Source organism: Cinclus cinclus, chromosome 6 (genome assembly GCF_963662255.1).
Source record: "Cinclus cinclus chromosome 6, bCinCin1.1, whole genome shotgun sequence".
NCBI classification, from domain to species: Eukaryota; Metazoa; Chordata; class Aves; order Passeriformes; family Cinclidae; genus Cinclus; species Cinclus cinclus.
The window spans coordinates 60345746-60364482 of record NC_085051.1 but is presented as its reverse complement, the minus strand read 5'-3'; the positions used below and the strand labels follow the sequence as shown (position 1 = coordinate 60364482).

At 48.5% G+C, this 18737-nt stretch overlaps 1 protein-coding gene across 1 annotated transcript in view; it reads right to left on the bottom strand.

Annotated features, from left to right (window-relative positions):
- Positions 1-973: 973 nt before the first annotated feature.
- Positions 974-18737, bottom strand: part of TXNDC16 (thioredoxin domain containing 16) — a 29996-nt gene continuing 12232 nt past the window's right edge. Inside the window, exons 13-19 of the mRNA XM_062495014.1 lie at positions 13254-13422; positions 12806-12942; positions 8310-8394; positions 4891-5029; positions 4145-4305; positions 2222-2412; positions 974-1260 (exon numbers count right to left, since the gene is read on the bottom strand). Of these exons, the coding sequence (XP_062350998.1) occupies positions 974-1260; positions 2222-2412; positions 4145-4305; positions 4891-5029; positions 8310-8394; positions 12806-12942; positions 13254-13422 (1169 nt within the window). The remainder of the gene's footprint in view (positions 1261-2221; positions 2413-4144; positions 4306-4890; positions 5030-8309; positions 8395-12805; positions 12943-13253; positions 13423-18737) is intronic.

Genomic DNA, 18737 nt, shown 5'->3' with positions numbered 1-18737 from the left:
TGATCATGGAATCCTAGAATGGTTTGGGTTGGAAGGGACCTTAAAGATCATCCCCAGCCATTTCTTGTCCCCAGATGTACAGAGGCTGGAAATCCACTTCCTCAGGTTTTGCACCTCCCCACTTAAGTTTCGGATGTGAAGCAGCTCCATCCCACCTTGGAAGGGTCCAGCCTTGCCCTTCATCTCCCTCCCTTCTTCCACAGCACTCAGCTTTCCACAGACTTTGCTCCCTGCACCATTCCCAGTTCAGGAGGCACCAACCTCGCCGCTGTCACCGAGAGCAAAGACAAATCGAGGCTGCAAATAACCCCTGGGCTTGTGACCAAGAAAATGCCAGCAGTGAGGAAAGCCATCTCCCAACCTGCCCACCCTCGGGATTTGTTGGCAGAGTTTTGTCCCAGCTATTCAGGACTGTTGTGTGACCTGAGCTCTGGCCTCTGGAATAAATCTGTTTCGATCAGATCCTCCTCTTCCCCCTGAGGATGAACACGCTCACGAATTTGGGTCACAAGTCAGGTGTAAATACAACTGGGGGTTGGTTGGAGCAGTCCTGGGGGGGTGGAATGCTAGCTCTGCATGGTTCCAGCACGGATGGAATCACAGGATTTTCTGTCACACATCAGTAGAGCTTCTCCTGCAACCAGGGAGGAGAGAAATGGGATTTTTATCTTGGAATCACTCACCCCTTCTTAATCAGGGGCAACTGAAGCAACTCTGAGACCTGGGGAATCAACAGAGAAGGGCTGATTTGTCTTTTCTAGTGCAGCTTGTTGCTTGGTGGGCTCCCAGCAGCAGCCAGGGAACAGCATGAGGGACACGTCCCTGGCATCAGAAGCCCCCAGCACTCTGCAGCAGGGAGTGGCCTTTCCCTTCACCACTCCCAGACAGCTGAAACCACTTCTCTCCTTGGAGAGAAGGCTGGCAAAGTGTGAGGTTTTCCAGGGCAGTCCCACACCTTTCCCCACCCCAGCTCTCAGAGCTCGCTGTGCCTCTTGCCCTGCTTGTCCCTGGCTGCCAGCCTCGGGGCTGTCCCTCGCAGGTCCCTCCCAGGGGAACCAACTTCCTCTGTCGTGCTCTCCCGGGATGGCTCTTCCCGGGTGGCAGTGTCCCCTCCAGCAGTGTCCTCTCCAGGGCTTTTGGGTGGGTGCTGTGCCAGGGTGTCCCCGGGGTGGGGGGACAGCTCAGGCACAGGATGTTCCATCATCTGCAGGAAGTCGTAAGCAGGGAGTGGTGGCTTCCAATCTTCATCAGACAAGGTACCTGAGCAGCAGAGACAGTCCCAGTTAGCAGGTAAAGAGTTAGGCCCCACCTCCATGGATATTTCCCTTTCTGAGGAATTACAGCTTTCCCCCCACCATTCTAATAAATACAAAATTAAAAATCTTTTCTGAAAGATCACACAACGACAGAATAATTTGTGTTGGAAAGGACCTTAAAGATCATCTCATTCCAACACTGCCCAACCTTCCACTAAGCCAGGGTGCTCCAAGCCCCAGTGTCCAACCTGGCCTTGGACACTTCCAGGGATCCAGGGGCAGCCACAGCTTCTCTGGGCACCCTGTGCCAGGGCCTCACCACCCTCACAGGCAGGAATTCCTTCCCAATATCCCACCCATCCCTGCCCTCTGGCAGTGGAAGCCATTCCCTCTGTCCTGTCCCTCCATCTCTTGTCCCAAGTCCCCCTCCAGCTCTCTTGAGAAAGGCAGATCTATGCCAGTTTCCTCCAAAGCCTCATCAGGCTCATCAAGACAGGAGAAATGCAGAGAAAAGCTTCACAGCACAAGCCAACCCTTTGTGTCCTAAAGCCTGCAGTAAAACACCACCTTCCTCATCCTTTCCCATCCAAAAAGAAATGCAGGAGGGTGCCTAAAGAGCAGCTACTTCTTACACTGACTGGGAGCTTGGAGGTTTTTTTTTATTAGCAAGCTGTGGCTGGGAATGGGAAAACACAGCCAGATTTGGGGAATATCACAAGGAAAAGATGTCGATTCCAAACTATCCACGTTTGGCTCTGAGCATTAAACAGTCCCAAAGCAAACTTGTGAGTGTGGGCATTCTCTCCTGGCTGGACTATTTGTACTTCTCCAGCTCTAACAAGCAGAGCTGGTTTTTCCATCATTAAATTCCAGGGCAGACAATTTATTGCACGTAGTATCTTCTCATAAACAGACTGGAGCTCACAGTGTGTGCCTGGGAACGTTATAAACCTGTGTCCACTTACTGCTGGGAATCTCCAGTCCTGCTTGGAGCTTCTCCAGCCACGACAAGATGTTCATCTCAGTGATGGGCTGCTCTGATGGGAACTTGAATACCTGACCCCCAGCATGGAGGTTCACCCAGAGGAGAACAGGCAAGGAAGGTGTGGTGGAAAAATACGTCCTCAGGATCCCGTGTCCCACTGGAGTCTTCTTCCTGTTGGGAAGAGGAGATTCAGGTTTGGCAGCATACCAGGACTGAGAGCCAAAAAACCACCAAAGCCCTTGGGTCACACCCAGCAAAGCACAGTTTGGTTGGACTGCAGAAGCATCATCCCTGGAAGTGTTCAAAGCCAGGCTGGATGGAGCTTGGAGCAATCTGGAATTATGGAAGGTGTCCCTGCCCACGGTAAAACAGGATGGGCTTTGAGGTTCCTTCCAACCCAAAGCATTCCAGGATTCTCTGATTCTAAGCTCTGTAAATAAACTTGATGCTTAAGGAACCTGTTAGGATGCAATGGAGAGAGAGCAGACAACAGCCAGGATGTGTGAAGAAATCCTTGAGCAGGACAAACTCTGTAGGAAGGTGGGGGATGTTTTCCACCTTAAGCTGCTAAGAACAGGTGGGACAAGAGTGGGGCAAGTCCTGCAGCCCCCCAGGGTCAGAGCCAGCCCGCAGGGACAGCTGCCAGCTCCTTCCACCCTAGCTGCTGGCAACAGCAATTCCACAGAGAAGGAAAGGCAAATTCCTCAAGTGACACAGACAGAGTGAAAAGAGGACATTGAGACAGAGGGACAGCAAGCCCACAAAGGTGCTGAGACATTCCAGCATTAGTTTAAGGCTCCAGGTCTGACCTGGCTCTTGCCCTTGGAATGGTTTCTTCCCACAGTCAGAGGCCAGGGTTAGATGGGATACTGGGAAGGAATTCCTGGCTGGGAGGGTGGGCAGGCCCTGGCACAGGGTGCCCAGAGCAGCTGTGACTGCTCCTGGATCCCTGGAAGTGTCCAAGTCCAAGTTGGATGGGATATCTTGGATAGTGGAAGGTGTCCCTGCCCATGACAGGGGTTGGAATGAGATGAACTTTAAGGTCCCTACCCCAAACCACTCTGGGATTCTGCCCTGTTTTGTGGCAGTGACATTTTGCTCTGCCACAGGAAGACTTTTTGTGTCTCAGGAAGGCAGAGCAAAGGCAGATGTGTAGGTGGGGAAGTTCCAGGGCTCTTGTTCCTGGTGCATTACTGGCAGCTCAGTCCCCTTCTCTCTGAGCACATGTGCATTTTCCCCCTCACTAAACTCCAGCCCACGCTGGACGGCGCTTCCCAGACTTCAAAGCACATTATGATTAAATCACTGAAATTTCTCTGGGCTTGGGCAAAACAGAGGCCAAAAATTCAAAGCGCAACTAAAAAGAGGAAGATTAAAAAAAAAAAAATAATAATCCCCTTTCCTACAATCTTCTGTATCTTAGGTCTTGAATAAATTTTGTTGCTTGAGTATTTTATGGGGCTTCTGGTTGAATCTTCTTGTGAAAACTTTCTTTCCCCAGTCAATGACCAGTCATTCCCTCTAATTGCTGGTGGAAAATCACCATAAGACATTCCAGGATGGCAAACTTCCATTTTTTTTTTCTTCCCACATGCAACAAAAATACAAATAACACCAGACCCAGGGTCAAGATACTACAAGCACTAGAGGACGTTTTCCTCTATTGAAAACTATTTCTGCAATCAATTAAATATTTACTAATTTTACTTTGTCAGGCAATTTTTACAGTTGCCCAGAACAGTGAGTGAACCATTGCTCAATGGTTTGACCTCCCAGCTCCTGGTGATTTCAGACCAAATAATCACATTACCAGCTCGTGTTCTCAGTAATTGCAGCCTCAGGGCTTTTTCTCCTGCAAGGCTCAGAGCAAGTTAATGGAAAAGAGAGATTTTCGAACACTCACAGGTTCAACCAGCAAGCCACAAATTGCTGATGGGGTCTTCCTTTTGCCAGCTTCAGCATTTCCTTGCTTTCCACCTGACTGATGTCACCAGCACTGAACAGGATGAGGAAGGGCTTTCCGAGCTGTAAGTACCGGGGCAGATTTGGCACAGTGATTTCTGGCTGCAGGACATCACAAACAAGAAATCATGGGGGTTATGAGGAGGAGAGAACAGAAGAAAATTCCACTTTCTGCTCTTACATGAGGGTGCAGGGATTAAGCAAGGCTGCAGTGTCCGTGGGGAATGTGGGAAGCTGGAGGAGGGCTGAGATTCTGGTGCACTTGGAGATGTCTTTGCCCAACCCAAGTACACCAAGTGTGCTAAGAACAACCCAAGAACCCAAGTGTGGGAGCAGCTGTGGGCTTGGAGATGAGGATGTGAGCAGAGCAGGCAGAGGCTCCAAAAAGCACAGGGAAAAAGCCCTGGGAATAGGGAATAGACCCTGTGAGAGGCCAAGCCACTGCTGCAGCAGGTGAGTCACTCTGAGGCCAGTCCCTCAACTCCAGGGTCTCCTGCTGCAAGACCACACAGCAAACAGCAGATTTCTGTCCAGACTCCCCGCTCCAAGTCATAAAATTGAAAAACAAACTCGGCACGATAAAAATAACGAGTGGACACAGCCATTCCACAAAACTCCACGCTATAATCAGGGCTCTGCAAATGACTGCAGTGGAAAAAAGGACATTTTGATTTTATTTTTACTCACAAAAATGTCCAGCAGTTCATATCTGATCATCTGCACCATGTCCTGCACGCTGTGTTTGGACAGAGTGATGCCTTCCACGCTCCGGCCTCCGCTGCGGGCGAGGAGGAGGGCAGGGGGGGACACGGAGTATTTTTGGGATCTGAAAAACAGGGATGGGCACAGGGGGGTTGGACACACCCCAACTGTACTGAACACAGAGCTGACATCCTCCTGGAGACATGTCCCATCCTTGGAAATGTTCAAAGCCAGGTTGGAGCACCCTGGGATAGTGGAAGGTGTCCCTGTCCATGGCAGGGGGTGGAATGGGATGGACTTTAAGGTCCCTTCCAACCCAAACCATTTTGGGATTCTGGGATTTTATTCCTACTTCTCCTTCATCTTCCAACCTATGGTTGGGTGATACAAACACCCACCCAGAGCTTCATTCTACCTCCCCAGCCAAGGCAAACAGAGGTCTCAGATTCCATCCAAGGGACACAACCCCCACAGAACAACCTCCAGCAGATCAAATTTTTGTCTCAGTGAACAAGTCCAAAAATGCTGGTGAACTCCAAGCCTCAAATTGGAGCAACACACACAGGCTGCACCCACCCACTCTTGATGGAGTTTATCCAGATTATCCTTCGTTCCACAGTGCCCTGCTGGTAAGAGGGTTCAAGGTATTCAAAGAAAAGCTGAGAAAGTGGGAAAAGCAAAAATAGGAGAAGTCTGAGTAATGAAAGGTCAGGAGGGACACCAAGCCAGGACAGCAATTTTCTGAAAGTTTGAGGAACTTCAGCCCTGGAGGCTCCAGATGGCACTGCCCAGAGGAAGGGTGTGACAGAGGAAATCAGCTGCCTCTGCAGTTTTTGGGGGCACGTCTGGTTTGTTATTCTAAGGCTGCTCCTGGCAATTTTTCAAAAGCTGTGACACCAAAGAATCCCAGAATGGTCTGAAGTGGAAGGAACCTTAAAGTGCAGCCAGTACCACTCCCCTGCCATGGCAGGGACACCTTCCACTGTCCCAGGCTGCTCCAAACCCTGTCAAACCTGGCCTTGGACACTTCCAGGGATCCAGGGGCAGCCACAGCTTCTCTGGGCACCCTGTGCCAGGGCCTGCCCACCCTCCCAGGGAAGAGTTTCTTGAGGTCATCAGTGACACAGCAAGTGGAGGGAACTGCAGAGAATTAATTTCTATGCTGTCCAACTCTTATGGAGGCTTTTCCCATCCTCTGTCACAGTGTTTATCCCTCTGGGAATAACACACCCACTGCAAACTTCCCCGTGAGCCGATGTATTTGAAGTTGATTAAGTCTGGCAAAACCCTAAAAAAATACTTAATTCAGGGATTTGTAACTTATTAAACTTCTATGGGTTTTAAAGAAATTCTTTGGCTTGGTCATGGCTCAGAGGAATGAGGACTCCTGTTCCCTGTATCTAAAATCTATCACCTTGTTCAGCAGCCTTTGATAAACATCTGTGAAGGTGGTGAGGCACTGGAAGAGGATTCCAGAGAAGCTTCCCTATCCCTGGAAGTGTCCAAGGCAAGGCTGGATGGGGCTTGGAGCAACCTGGGATAGTGGGAGCTGTCCCTGTCCATGGCAGGTGGTGGAACTGGATGGGCTTTAAGATTTATTCCAATCTAAACCATTCTGAGGTTCTATTCTATGATTCTATAAGGAAATATCTTCTATACTGCCAGAAAATCACCAAATTCCCCAGCTACACTCTATCCCAAAATCCCTTCTCCTCTTCCTGGTACTGAGGGTTGTGTTGCTGCTCACCACAGCTTTCTATTTATACAGCAGGACTATTGAGTGGGTAACACAAGTCTTGCATTTCAATCAAAACCATCAGCAAACAAATACTTGGCAGGAATCTCTGACATGGATGTGGAAGTAAATAACAACCTCATGCAAAGCATTTCTTCCTCAATGCCTTTTTCCCCTTCATTAGTGACCAGCCCAGCAGGTGCCTGCTGAGCAAACAGCTTTGCTGACAACAGCCTTTGTGTATCCTGTAGCTCTTGTTCTCTGGAAAAGGTCTACAGGATGCACAAAGGGGGAATCAGCTTTCTGTGACCTGCGAGCCACAAATATTTTCTCCTTGAGCACTGAGCTGAAGAATGGCTTCTCATTTTCTGAAGAAGGGAAGTGAGCCTGGCTCTTGCATAAGGAATTCCTGTAAGTGTTTACTTTCTGCTTACAGCTGAGAAGCCCATCAGCTACAGTAGCTTCACCCACAAATCATAGCCAAAATCTCAATGTGGCAGAAGGACTATCAATATAAACTGCACTAAATATTCCTGCTAGACAGGAGCAGGCTGCAGACTCCTGTAGCAGGAGCAGGGAGGTGGATTCTTGCATGTGTCAGCTCTGAGAGAACACAGGCTTCTTCTACTGGTACCTTGAGAGATCACCCTGGCCTCTGACTTCTTTCCTTCTTTCAGCTGGGCTGAAATCCTCAGGGAAGAAAAGTTTTAACTGATGCCTGGAGCAGTTTGGTTAATAGAGATGTACTCCCAAAGTATTTGCATTTTTATTCTCCGTGCTCACCACAAAAATGCCCTTGTCTCATCAGTAATGCATCACACCTCTGAGGAACTCATGTAAATACTTCCCTGCTGTACTGCAGGCTGTTAAACCCACACCTGCAGAAGAGGCCAAGGACCTCCTTGGATTTTTAACTCTGCCTTGATAGCTAATTCCTGATGGATATGAGATGCCAGGGCAAGCTGGAGATTCCCCCTGGATCCAGTGGCATTTCTAGGCACTGAAGCACCTCTCACACTCCAACCCAAAGGATTCTGCCCCTTGCTGGAGTCTTAATGACACAGCTAAGATCCCATTAAATCCCATTTGGCTTAAAGTCAGGGATGCAATTCCACCAGGAACACAGCTCCATAGCAAGACATTATTTCCCAGCTTCCAAAGCCTTTTCCAGCACCCAGACTCAATGTCCACTCCAATCCTAGCCCAAGTAGTCAAAAGCAGCTTCTTTTCAGGCTGTTCTTGGCAACTGGGGGCAACCACCAAAGCAAGGGAAGGCACTGCAGTGACTATCCATCATTTTATCCTCATGGAAAGAGAAAGGCAAGACTTTTTCTCCCTCACACAATGATGGTATAATTTTTCCAGCCTGTTTTTTTTTATTTATTTATTTTCAGAAAGGTTTGTTCCTGTTTGTGTGAGGAACACAACCACATCCAGGGGTGTGAAGGACTGAAAATACCCAGAGTGAATATGAACAGCAGGCAGGTAGCCACAGACAGGCTAAGAATCAGTGGCACAGCCAAGGTGACAATTCCCTTTGGATGAGCCTTAGCCTGCAGGAAAAAGTCACTTGTTGCTGTCACTCAGCACAGGGACACTTGTTCCAGGCCCTGCCTTTCACTAAGAGATCAGCTTGAATTCTTCCCAGAGAAAAATAGAAACCACTTACAAAGCCAAGGCATCATCTTCAAAATACATCCCCATCCTTACGTGGCCACTTAGGATATTTCCTGCCTCTTCAAAAGCTTCCCTGGCTGGAAAAAGACAAAGATACAAGAATAAACAACACAAAAAGAGGTGTTGAGGTTTTTTCCTGGAAACCTGATCAATGCCTGCACACATTAACATCCTGCCAGAGCAGATTTCAGGATCTAAACCAGGATTAGAGGCTCACAAGAAATTACTGCAGCTCAGGGCTACAGGCCATGGGAGGAGGAGCAGGCAGAGAGCAAGGATCAGGGGAAAATTCCCATTATGAGAACAGTGTTTGCTCTTCAGCCACCAGCACTGAGCCTCCAGGATCCACAGGACAGAGGCACTGCTGGAAAATGAAATGTGTTTAAGGACTTACAGTCTGTAAGCATTCTTGGAAACAGGAGACCAATTATAAGTCTAAACAGAAATCTTATAAATCCCAGTGACCTTTGAGAAATGATGGATGATGGTTTTACTGGAGTAGGGCTAAGAGCCTGGAGATAAACCAACCTTCTCCTCAAGTGTCTCTGGGTTTATCCAGCTACTCCCAGCAGACTGGGGTTGTTGCAGAACAGGGAAAAACCAGGCTGGGCTCTCTTGATCACAGCTGAGACTGAGAGCACAGCTCCAAAACAAAGCTGACTGCAGAGCTGGGTTATTCCCTTATAAAAAGCCTCCAATTTCACAGAATTCCAGAATGATTTAGGTTGGAAAGGACCTTAAGCTCATCTTGTTCTACCCCCTGCCACAGGTAGGGACACCTTCCATCACACCAGGTTGCTCCAATCCTTGTCCAGCCCGCCTGTGGTTTCAGGCAGTGGATCCATGGGAAAGCCAAGCTCTGTGGGAACATGCAAGGCACGGTGGGGAGCTTGTGAAATGCAGAGAACAGAGCTCCTAAAAGCTGCTGCCAAAGGTGGGGTGAGAACAGGGAGGATTTCAACACCAACACCCCCTTCCTCCTTTGCACTGAACAACTGAAAGCAACAAAAATGGCTCTTCTGACCTAAGGAGAGGCAGAAATTACACTCTTTGGAGAAGCCAGGTTTTGCCTGAGAACTAAGGGGGTATCTCAGGTACAGCCATGATATAAATTGCTGTCCCAGACAGTGACTGTTCCTCAGAACATTCACTGTCACAGCACAGCTGGCCAGCCCAAGCTCCTGGGACCAGTGACTCAGAGCTCAAGAGATGGAGCTGCCTCACAACTGGTCACTTTTTGGTTCCTTTATTCCTGTTTTGCAGCTACACTCAAAGCTGTATTTTCCACTGTTTCCCATGTGGCCCATAAACTTTCATTTAAACTGTTTTCCTTTTTTAATGGAAGGAAAGGAGTGGCTCCTTGAGGGCTCAGTCATTATCATAGAATCTCTGAATGGTCTGGGTTGGAAGGGATACTAAATATCATCCAGTTCCACCCCTGCCATGGCAGCGACACCTTCCACTGTCCCAGGCTGCTCCAAGCCCTGTCCAGCCTGAACCTGGACACTTCCAGGGATCCAGGGGCAGCCACAGCTGCTCTGGGCACCCTGTGCCAGGGCCTCCAAACCCTCACAGGCAAGAATTCCTTCCCAATATCCCATCCATCCCTGCCCTCTGGCAGTGGAAGTCATTCCCTGTGTCCTGTCACTCCAGGCCATTGTCCAAAGTCCCTTTCCAGCTGCTACAGAGAAACCATTATTGGATGTTGCTCTCCAGCTCTTCTGGTCTTTAGTTACTTGATTTTATGAGTGCTGAAAGAAAAGTTCCCATCCCAAGTTCCTCCACCAAGCTTTAAATCCTCACTTGAGATATGAGCTCATCTTGAAGTGTTGACCTGGGTCAGCCCTGGCTGTAGAATTCCCTCCTAAGTCAGGACAACTTCCAGCAATACCAGGCTTATTCCTTGACCTGATGAGATCCTCCCTCCCTACCACACTTCCAAATTTTTCCCTATTTCTGGCAGTCCTAGACCCAGAGCCACACATACCAGCCCATATTTCTCCAGAGACAGGTTCTTTGAGTTGTATCCAACCCCCACCCCCAAATTCACACAGCTCCACTGCAGACAGGAAGCGCTTCCAAAAAAATCTATTTAAATACCTCCTAGGAAATTGGTCCCCCCTGAAAGCATAATTTTAATTCCCTGAGGGGCCTGATCATACTCTGCAGCACATTCCTTGAGCTGGAATTCCAGCTGTCCTGAATTGCACAAGCACAACTTCACTGATTTGGGAACAAGATGGAATCAAGCTGCCAGATGAGGAAGGGTCTAAAATTCCTGCAGAATTTTGGGAAGCAGGATCTGAGCCCCATCCTTTATCCCTCTGGAAGAAGACATCCTCTGACTGTGCTCCCCTGAGCACAGCAGCTCCTGTAGCATCTCTCATGTCTTCCTCACTTGGCTTCCACTGATTCTGCCAAGCCCTGTGAGGCACCAGAGATCAGGGATATTTGAGGGTTTAGGACAGTTTTACTTCCCAGAATGCTCCCAGTTTCTGCATGAAAACCAAATTTCTGTCCTAAAAGTTCTCCGAGTTTCCAGGGAAATGCTTGCTCATTGCCCTCATAATACATTCACCTCTTCCTAGTAAATTTTATTTAGGATTTTTCCACCAAGCCTCTTTTAGCTCAGACCCCCCAAATGACTTCTGAACATAGTCCTGATGCTAAGGGTTGGAAAACATCCAGGATTTTTTTAGCAGGACATCTCATTGCTCTGTTTCAGTTCTCTAGAAATGGCAATGACACGGTTCACTGTTGCTCGGGGTTAGAGCAGAAATTCTGCCATGAGAAAATGATTGGGAATTTCAGATAAATCTGCAGGTTAGTAAGAGGAACAACGTGGTTCTCCTGACTCCAGCCTGCTTTGATACCAGAACAGCTGGTTCCAGGTGCCTGCTCCCTCAGGCTGTTCTGTGTCACAGCTCCAGCACCCCCAGGAAATGGGTGGAGAAGATATCCCAAATTTCATGTCCCTGTGGCTGAGTTACCCCAGCCTGAGGATGCCATTCTGGATTGCGGATGGAATGTGCCCTGAGTGGAGAGGCAATCCTACAGGATCCACAAAGAGCTGTTTGGAAGCCTCCAAGGCTCTTGTTTGCATGGAAGGAAATGAAATACTTCTCTGTAGAATCCCAGAATGTTTTGGGTTGGAAGGGACCCCAAAAACCCATCCAGTTCCAAACTTCTGCCATGGCAGGGACACCTTTCACTATCCAAGGTTGCTCCAAGCTCCATCCAGATTGGCCTTGGACACTTCCAGTGATCCAGGGGAAGCCACAGCTTCTCTGGGCTGGATTAAAGGTTTTTTGGGATCAGTAGGATTTCCCGTTGAATTTACCATATTAGAGGAAGGCAGAGAATTGGCTGTAGGCTGGCTCAGGAAACACAGCCCAAGTGTCTTCTAGCTGGTTCCAGGCATCCTGTCTTGTTCTTACCTCCTCCCTCTGGACCCTCTCATGTGAGAAAGCAGCTTGGTTTGCATTAAACCAAAGTTCGGAGGCACAAGGGAGCTTATAAAATGGAAAACAGTGTGTAAGTTTGATCTTAAGCAAGATCAGAAAGTTCTCCTATTTTTTTTTTAAGGCATTTCCCAGGGGAAGCTGGCAACTCTGAGTCTGTGGGGTTGGAAGATCTCAGCTCCCAACTGTGATGCCCTGGCACAGGGTGCCCTGAGAAGCTGTGGCTGCCCCTGGATCCCTGGAAGTGTCCAAGGCCAGGCTGGACACTGGGGCTTGGAACAGCCTGGGACAGTGGAAGGTGTCCCTGCCCATAGCAGGGGGTGGAATGGGATGAGCTTTAAGGTCCTTTCCCAACCAAACCATTCCATGATTTGGTGATTTGCCTGATCTTCTCTCTCCAGACTGGCTTTATTCTCTCTCATTGCATTTCTCTGCCCACCTACTCCAAAATCCACAAGTGGATTTCATTGAGCCATTCATATTTAATTCCTTCTGATGTAGGAAACTTCCATTTTACCTTATTCCTGCTCTGTTTAAAAAAAATAAATAAAGATTTTGGATTGGCTACCACTTCTTCAGGAGAAGTCAGCAAGATCCAAGAGTGGATCTCTTCCTTTTATAAGGAAGAATATGCTGGGACATGTTTTACATGGAAGAGGCTGATGGATCTGGGCTAAACCAGAGGGTAAGAGGGAATTTAATGCCAGCTACAACTACTTTGAAGGGACTCATAAACAGGACAGAACCAAACTCTTTGGGGTAAGGGACAGGAGATACAACAGGGACAACAGGCTTGGGAAGTTTCTACTCCCACAGTGGGTGCAGCAACACACCTGGCAGCTGGATGTCCTCTGAGCCAGGGTATGGATCTGAAATCCCACACCTGGGATCACCTGTTACCCTCCCACTGTAAAAATGAAAAAGGCAGTGCCAGGCAGGCCGTGTTGTGAACTTCCAACAGCTGGAAACATCCCTGTCCCACCAGGAATGCAGCTGGAGAGTGCTTAACCCACCAATCCCAACAAACCTTCGCTGGTGGCTGTGCTAAAAACTCCCAGGAGTGAGGTGTGGTGGTGGGATGAGAGCTCAGATGGAAACTCTCCTCTTAAATATCCTTCTGCTTCATCCATCGTGGCCAACTTCAGTGGGCAGGAAACTTGGCTCCTGTGGAAAGGCAAAGAAACAATTTGGGCTGTTTTCTTCTCTGCTTTTGGGATGAAGAGACAACAGGGCAACCTCAATCCAACGAGGCCCCATCACAATGGCACAAGTGTGACACTTCATTGGAGACAAAAATTATCATCTGGGAAGCCTCAGAGAGGTGCTGGAGCTGGTTACAGTGAATAGAGAAGAGCCTGAGCCAAACTGAGAACCTTAGGATCCCCATTAAAAATAACAAAGAAGGAATTCCAGCAAACAGACAGGGATGGTGACAGAAGATGTGGCAGATGTCCCACTGGGGATTTGTCACTCACAGCAGAATGAAGCTTCTCAGCTCTTCAGCTCCCCACATGCCACCATATGTCACTGACTGCTGTCCCTCCTTGTAAATCCTGATGGTGGGGAACTGGGTGACATTCTCCTGGGAGCAAAGGCCAGGCCAGTCCCAGCAGTTCACCCGGGACAGCAAAACCCCTGGGGTTCCTAAAGTGGAAAACAAATACTCATGAATGACACAAAAAACCTAAAAACAATAATAAATTGCTTGGAAAATAGAGCTTTTTATTAGCTCAGTGGATATTTTTGTCTTTTATTTGTATTAATGCTGACAGAAATCTACCAAAATCCAGCCCCCAATACACAATCCCTTTGAGTACACTTGAAATCACTCCTTCCCAGAGACATTCACATCTTACTGGCAACTCCAAGCAACACCACAAAATCCCGAGGCAAATGGAGCTTAAAAGGGAGTAGGGAAAGGTATTAGAAATGCCTTAGGAATAAGGCCAAGAGAGAGAAATAATGCAGCTACTCACTTACAGGAAAGAGGGAAGATAAAGCTCGGCATGATGGAGGAGGAGGATGTAGCCAAGATTTTTGCATTTATTAAGTCGTTCAATATTGAAAAATCTGTTCTACCTCAAGCATGAAGCCAAATGTACATGGACCAGTTAAATGGGATGGAAGAGAGATGCTCCCATCCACTGCCCTCAGGCACAGGGTGGGATTTTTGGGGCTGTCCTGAGAGCAAGGAGTTGGCCTTGATGATCCTTGTGGGTCTCTCCCAACTCAGGATTTTCTGTGATCCCACCCAGGCCATGAGCAGACACGTGTAGGAGCTTAAGAAAGGGTCTCAAGTAAGGGAGTGGGAAAGGAAGAGCACCTGGAATTACAGAGGAGTCAGTCCAACTGTGGGCCCTGGGAAATGTCCTAAAAAGGTTTTTTTATGGGTTACACCAATGCAAGAAACTCAAAAGATTGGTAAGAAGTGAAACAAATAAAAAGTTGGTTTTACAAGCCCAAGATTTGTGCAACTCCAGCATTTCCTTCAGCAAAGAATCATGGAGTCACAGAATGTTTGGCTTGGAAGGGACCTTAAAGCCCATCCCATTCCACCCCCTGCTATGGGCAGGGACATCCCCCACCATCCCAGGTTGTTCCAAGCCTTGTCCAGCCTGGCCTGGAACACTTCCAGGGACCTTATCAGCCTTTCTTTCATCTTTGGGCTGGGTGAAGCCCAGCACAGGCTGTTGCTGTGGGTCCATGGCTAAATCCTGACCAGCTTCACTCCCTCCCTTCTCTTGGCTTCCAGCCTCACCTGGCTGCCTCAGGGGCTTGACCAAGGGCAGTGTGCAGCTGTCCATGCCCACAGCAGGAATGCTCTATCTCAGAAATCTTCATTCCTTTCCCTACATTTCTTTGAACAGGACTCAAAAGCTGCATGGGGAAGATGGGATAACACCTAGAGACAAGTACACACATGGAGGCAGATCACGGCAAAGAGTCCTCCAGAAACCAGGGTTGGAGCACATGATGAGGTTTCTCAAGAGAAACCAGCCAAGCTTTCTTCTCTCCTTGTCCTGGGTCTGATTCTAATCACTGTTTTCATAAAAGGCCTGGCTGAGGGAATAAAACACATCCAATCTGGTTTCAATCTCAAGCCTAGAGGAGCAGAAGGCAATTTGAAAGACAAAGTGTAAGGACAGCAGCATTCCATGAGGAGAAGCAGGATGCAAAGGTACCACCAGTGCTGCAGGAAAGGGATGGACACTCAACAGCATCTGCAGCCCATGGGAAGAAAATTATATTCTGTCCTGGAGAACCTTCTGCAGAGCTCAGCCTGGGAAACACGTTTTTGGAAAGGTTTAAGCAAATGAGAATCTGGAGCAGCTTGGAAAACTTCCCTCCTGAGGAAAAACCCAACCAAGTTTTGCCTGGATATCGCCAGTGAGAGAGAATTAATAAAATCAAACAACACATCAAGGGTGCTCTGGAGGGGCAGTGACATCACTGGGCAGGGTCAAGCAGCAACCCATGCCAGGCTGGGGTGGACTGACCAAACATTAAACCAAGTTCCTGAGAACTGAGCACAGCTGAGTGTTGCACAAATCCTTGTTACCCACAGGAGTTGTGGCTGCCCCTAACCCCTGGGAGGGTTCCAAGCCAGGTTGGACAGAGCTTGGAGCAACCTGGGATGGTGGAAGGTGTCCCTGCCCATGGCAGGGGTTGGAATGGGATGGGCTTTAAGGTCCCTTCCAAGCCAACTAATCTGTGACTCCATGACTCTTTGCTGAAGGAAATGCTGGAGTTGCACAGACCTTGGACTTGTAGAGGAAGGTGTCCCTGCCCATGGAATGAGATGGAGCTTTAAGGTCCCTCCCAACCCAAACCCTTCTGGAATGCCATGAGGGTTTTTGTAGATGGGAGTGAAAGGAAAATGCAGAGGTGACCTCAGCATTAGTTCCTACTCCTTATCCCTGTATCCTTGGCCTCCCACAGGACCATTTTCTGCAGCCTTCATTTGAGGTTTTGCAGTTCACATGAGGAGTTTGTTGCTGCTCTGCCTTGTGTCAAACTCTTGTGCAGAAAAAGCAGGAAGCAGCACAAGTGAAGGGCCTGCAAATCCACTCAGACAGGCAGGAATTGTCAAAACACACCATGAGAGTAGAAATGGTTTGTGTCATTCCCAGACTCTGTAAGAAGACCTCAAACTGAAAGCCTGACCTCAGATTTACTTCACACCTCTGATCCAGTATAGCTGGTTCTCATCATCTCTTACCACATCATCTTGTGTCTTGCCCAACTCTGGAAAATAATTCTATGGAAATGGACCTTTGATGTCCTGTTAAAATCGAGTTGTGAGGCTGCTTGAAGCTCTTTCAAAGATGAATTTTGATATTTGGGTATTAGCTCGGGCAATTATCTACCATGTGCTCTGAAGGAGCCCCACCTGGCCTGAAAAACGCCTGGTACAGGATGGTCCCTCTCCCATCCCAACCTGCACCATTTTGTTAATGACTGAATGAGCAGAACTTTCAGGAACTGAGGAATTCAGCAAAGGACTGTCCAGCCCTGTGGTCGCTGCTGAGTGGGAAGAAAGGTTAAAGAGGAACAAAAACCCTGTCCTGTGGTTTCAGCTGCTACTAAATCCAGCAAAAGCAAGAAGCTCTGTCCTAGAGGTCTTAGAAAACCAGGACAAGACAAACCATCAATGCCATAGGGAACAAGAAAAGTCAAGAGTCCTTTGAACTTATAATTATTTGGAAAGCAGAACTGGCATGGTGCTTGAGCATGTTCAGGAAAGGAAAGGAGATGGGGAAGAGTCTGGAGCACCAGGAAAGGCTGAGGGAGCTGGGAAAGGGGCTGAGCCTGGAGAAAAGGAGGCTCAGGGGGGGGACCGTGTGGCTCTGCACAACTCCCTGACAGGAGAGTGGATGTTGGGTTCTGCTCCCAGTGAACAGGGACAGGACAAGGGGAAATGGCCTCAAGTTGCACCAGGAGAGGTTTAGGCTGGATGTTGGGGAAAATTTCTTCATGGAAAGAGTTGTCCAGCTCTGGCAAATCTGCCCAGGACAGTGGGGGAGTCTCCATCCCTGGAGGAATTTAAAAACCCTGTGGATGTGGCACTTGTAGAAACAGGACAGTGGTAGCCTTGGCAGTGCTGGGGCAATGGTTGGACTCAATGATCTTCCAACCTAAACAATTCTGTGATTGTATTTAAAAACCAGCTCACTTGAAGAGCTGCTCCAAAGGCTACAACATGAAAGAGAAGTTATGCACAAAGTGCTGCACTTCAAGAGGAAGAATCCAATACAGAATGGGAACAACTACCTGGAAAACATCACACAATGAACCCTGAAATCCTCACTTCAGAGTTACACCCCATGGATGTGCATGCTAAATCATGCAGCTGATTTTCCTGCCTTTGAGCTACAACTTCACCCCCTGTTTTTGTAAGTTCTTGTTCAAGAAGACCTCATGAGCACAGAGGAGGGAAGCAGAACCATTTTCCATCACAATATTGCTCTTCTTAGTTACTGATTTCCTCTCTTCTTTGCACAAAAGGCCAATGACCCACACAAAAAAAATGCTCAGCACTGTCTCACCTTCGCATCCTCTGCTCTTAACCCTGCTGCTTCCAAAAATTCCCACCTTGCAAAAGCAAACCAGAGGTACAGCAGTGAGCCCCAGGGACTGGGAAATTCTTGCTCCAAGGGTAGAAAACATGCTCAGTTCAGCAAGGAAGAGATGCTCCTCTTTGTCTCCTGCTAAACTGGATCTCAACAAATGCAAAACACTCGAGGGTTGGAAACTTCACTTGGTGAGGATCTGCTGAGCATCTGGTATGGAATGACTCACTGGGTCGTTGCAGTCTCCAGCCTCCTCCATTCCCCTGTGTTTGATCACACGTGGTCTATTCTCAGTGCCATTTTGCACAAAGAATTGGCATCGGGAGCAGGACCTGGTTCTGCAACTCAAAATGTGCCTCCAGCATGGGTGATTCACTCCTCAGACAGCTGCTTGTGGATTCCCAGCCCTTGGGAAGGAAGCTCCACCCCAGAGCAGGCAGGAATATCAGCACTTCTGGGGAACTGTGAGTACCCCAAGCCATACCCAATGTTTTATTCTCAGTCCTGCACAGCTCAAGGTCTTCTTCCTGATCCAGCAACCACTGAGTGCTCAGGCAACAGCATCTTCTGAGGTTTTCCAGCTCCCTGAGGCTCCTTTAGCAGCAGGGAGAAAAGATCTCCAGATCCACCAATGCAGCTGTTCTGTGTCTGCTCTGAGGTCATGGCAGAGAAACCAGACTGGAATCATTCCACAGGGTCACATCTGGCCTGGGAGTCTTTGGAGAGACCTCAGTGATCACAGAGGAAAGGCCCTGACCCCAGGCAGTTCATGGTCTCTGCTCAGAGTCTGTCTGTGGCTGCTTCCCTGCCCCGAGACTGTTATCAAGTGATTCAGAACACACATGGTGAAATCCTGGCCATGCAGAACCCACCAAGGGTTGGCCATTGGCTTGAGAAGAGGCTGGATTTTACCCACAGACTCTCCTGTGTTTCTCCTTTAGCTGGTCTGGCTGCTGGGGAAGTCCAAAAGAAACCCTAAAACCAACCCAAATATCTCTAAACAACAATCCCCCTCTCCTGCCCCTTCTTCTTTCTTGCTGGGATTTCAGTCCAGATCAAAGCTGCTGGTGACTTTCCCTTCATGCAAACCAGCAATGCAGAGCTGCTTTCCTCCAGCCCTCAGCACTGTCTGCAGCATTTCCAGGAGAGCTTCTTGTAAGCAATTCCGACTGCAGAAATCTGTAGGGTCCTCTGCACACTCCATTCATGTACCCACTGATGAATCCTGCAGGGAACAGTGCCCAGTCCCAGGAGGCTGCCAGCACCAGGAAAAAAGAGCCTTGATGGAGAAAAAAAAGCAGAAGGCACCAGCCAGCTCCAGAGGTGCCGGAATAGTTCTTGCCCAGATCCATGTGACTTCTCCACTCTGCCACAGTAGGATGAAGCCAC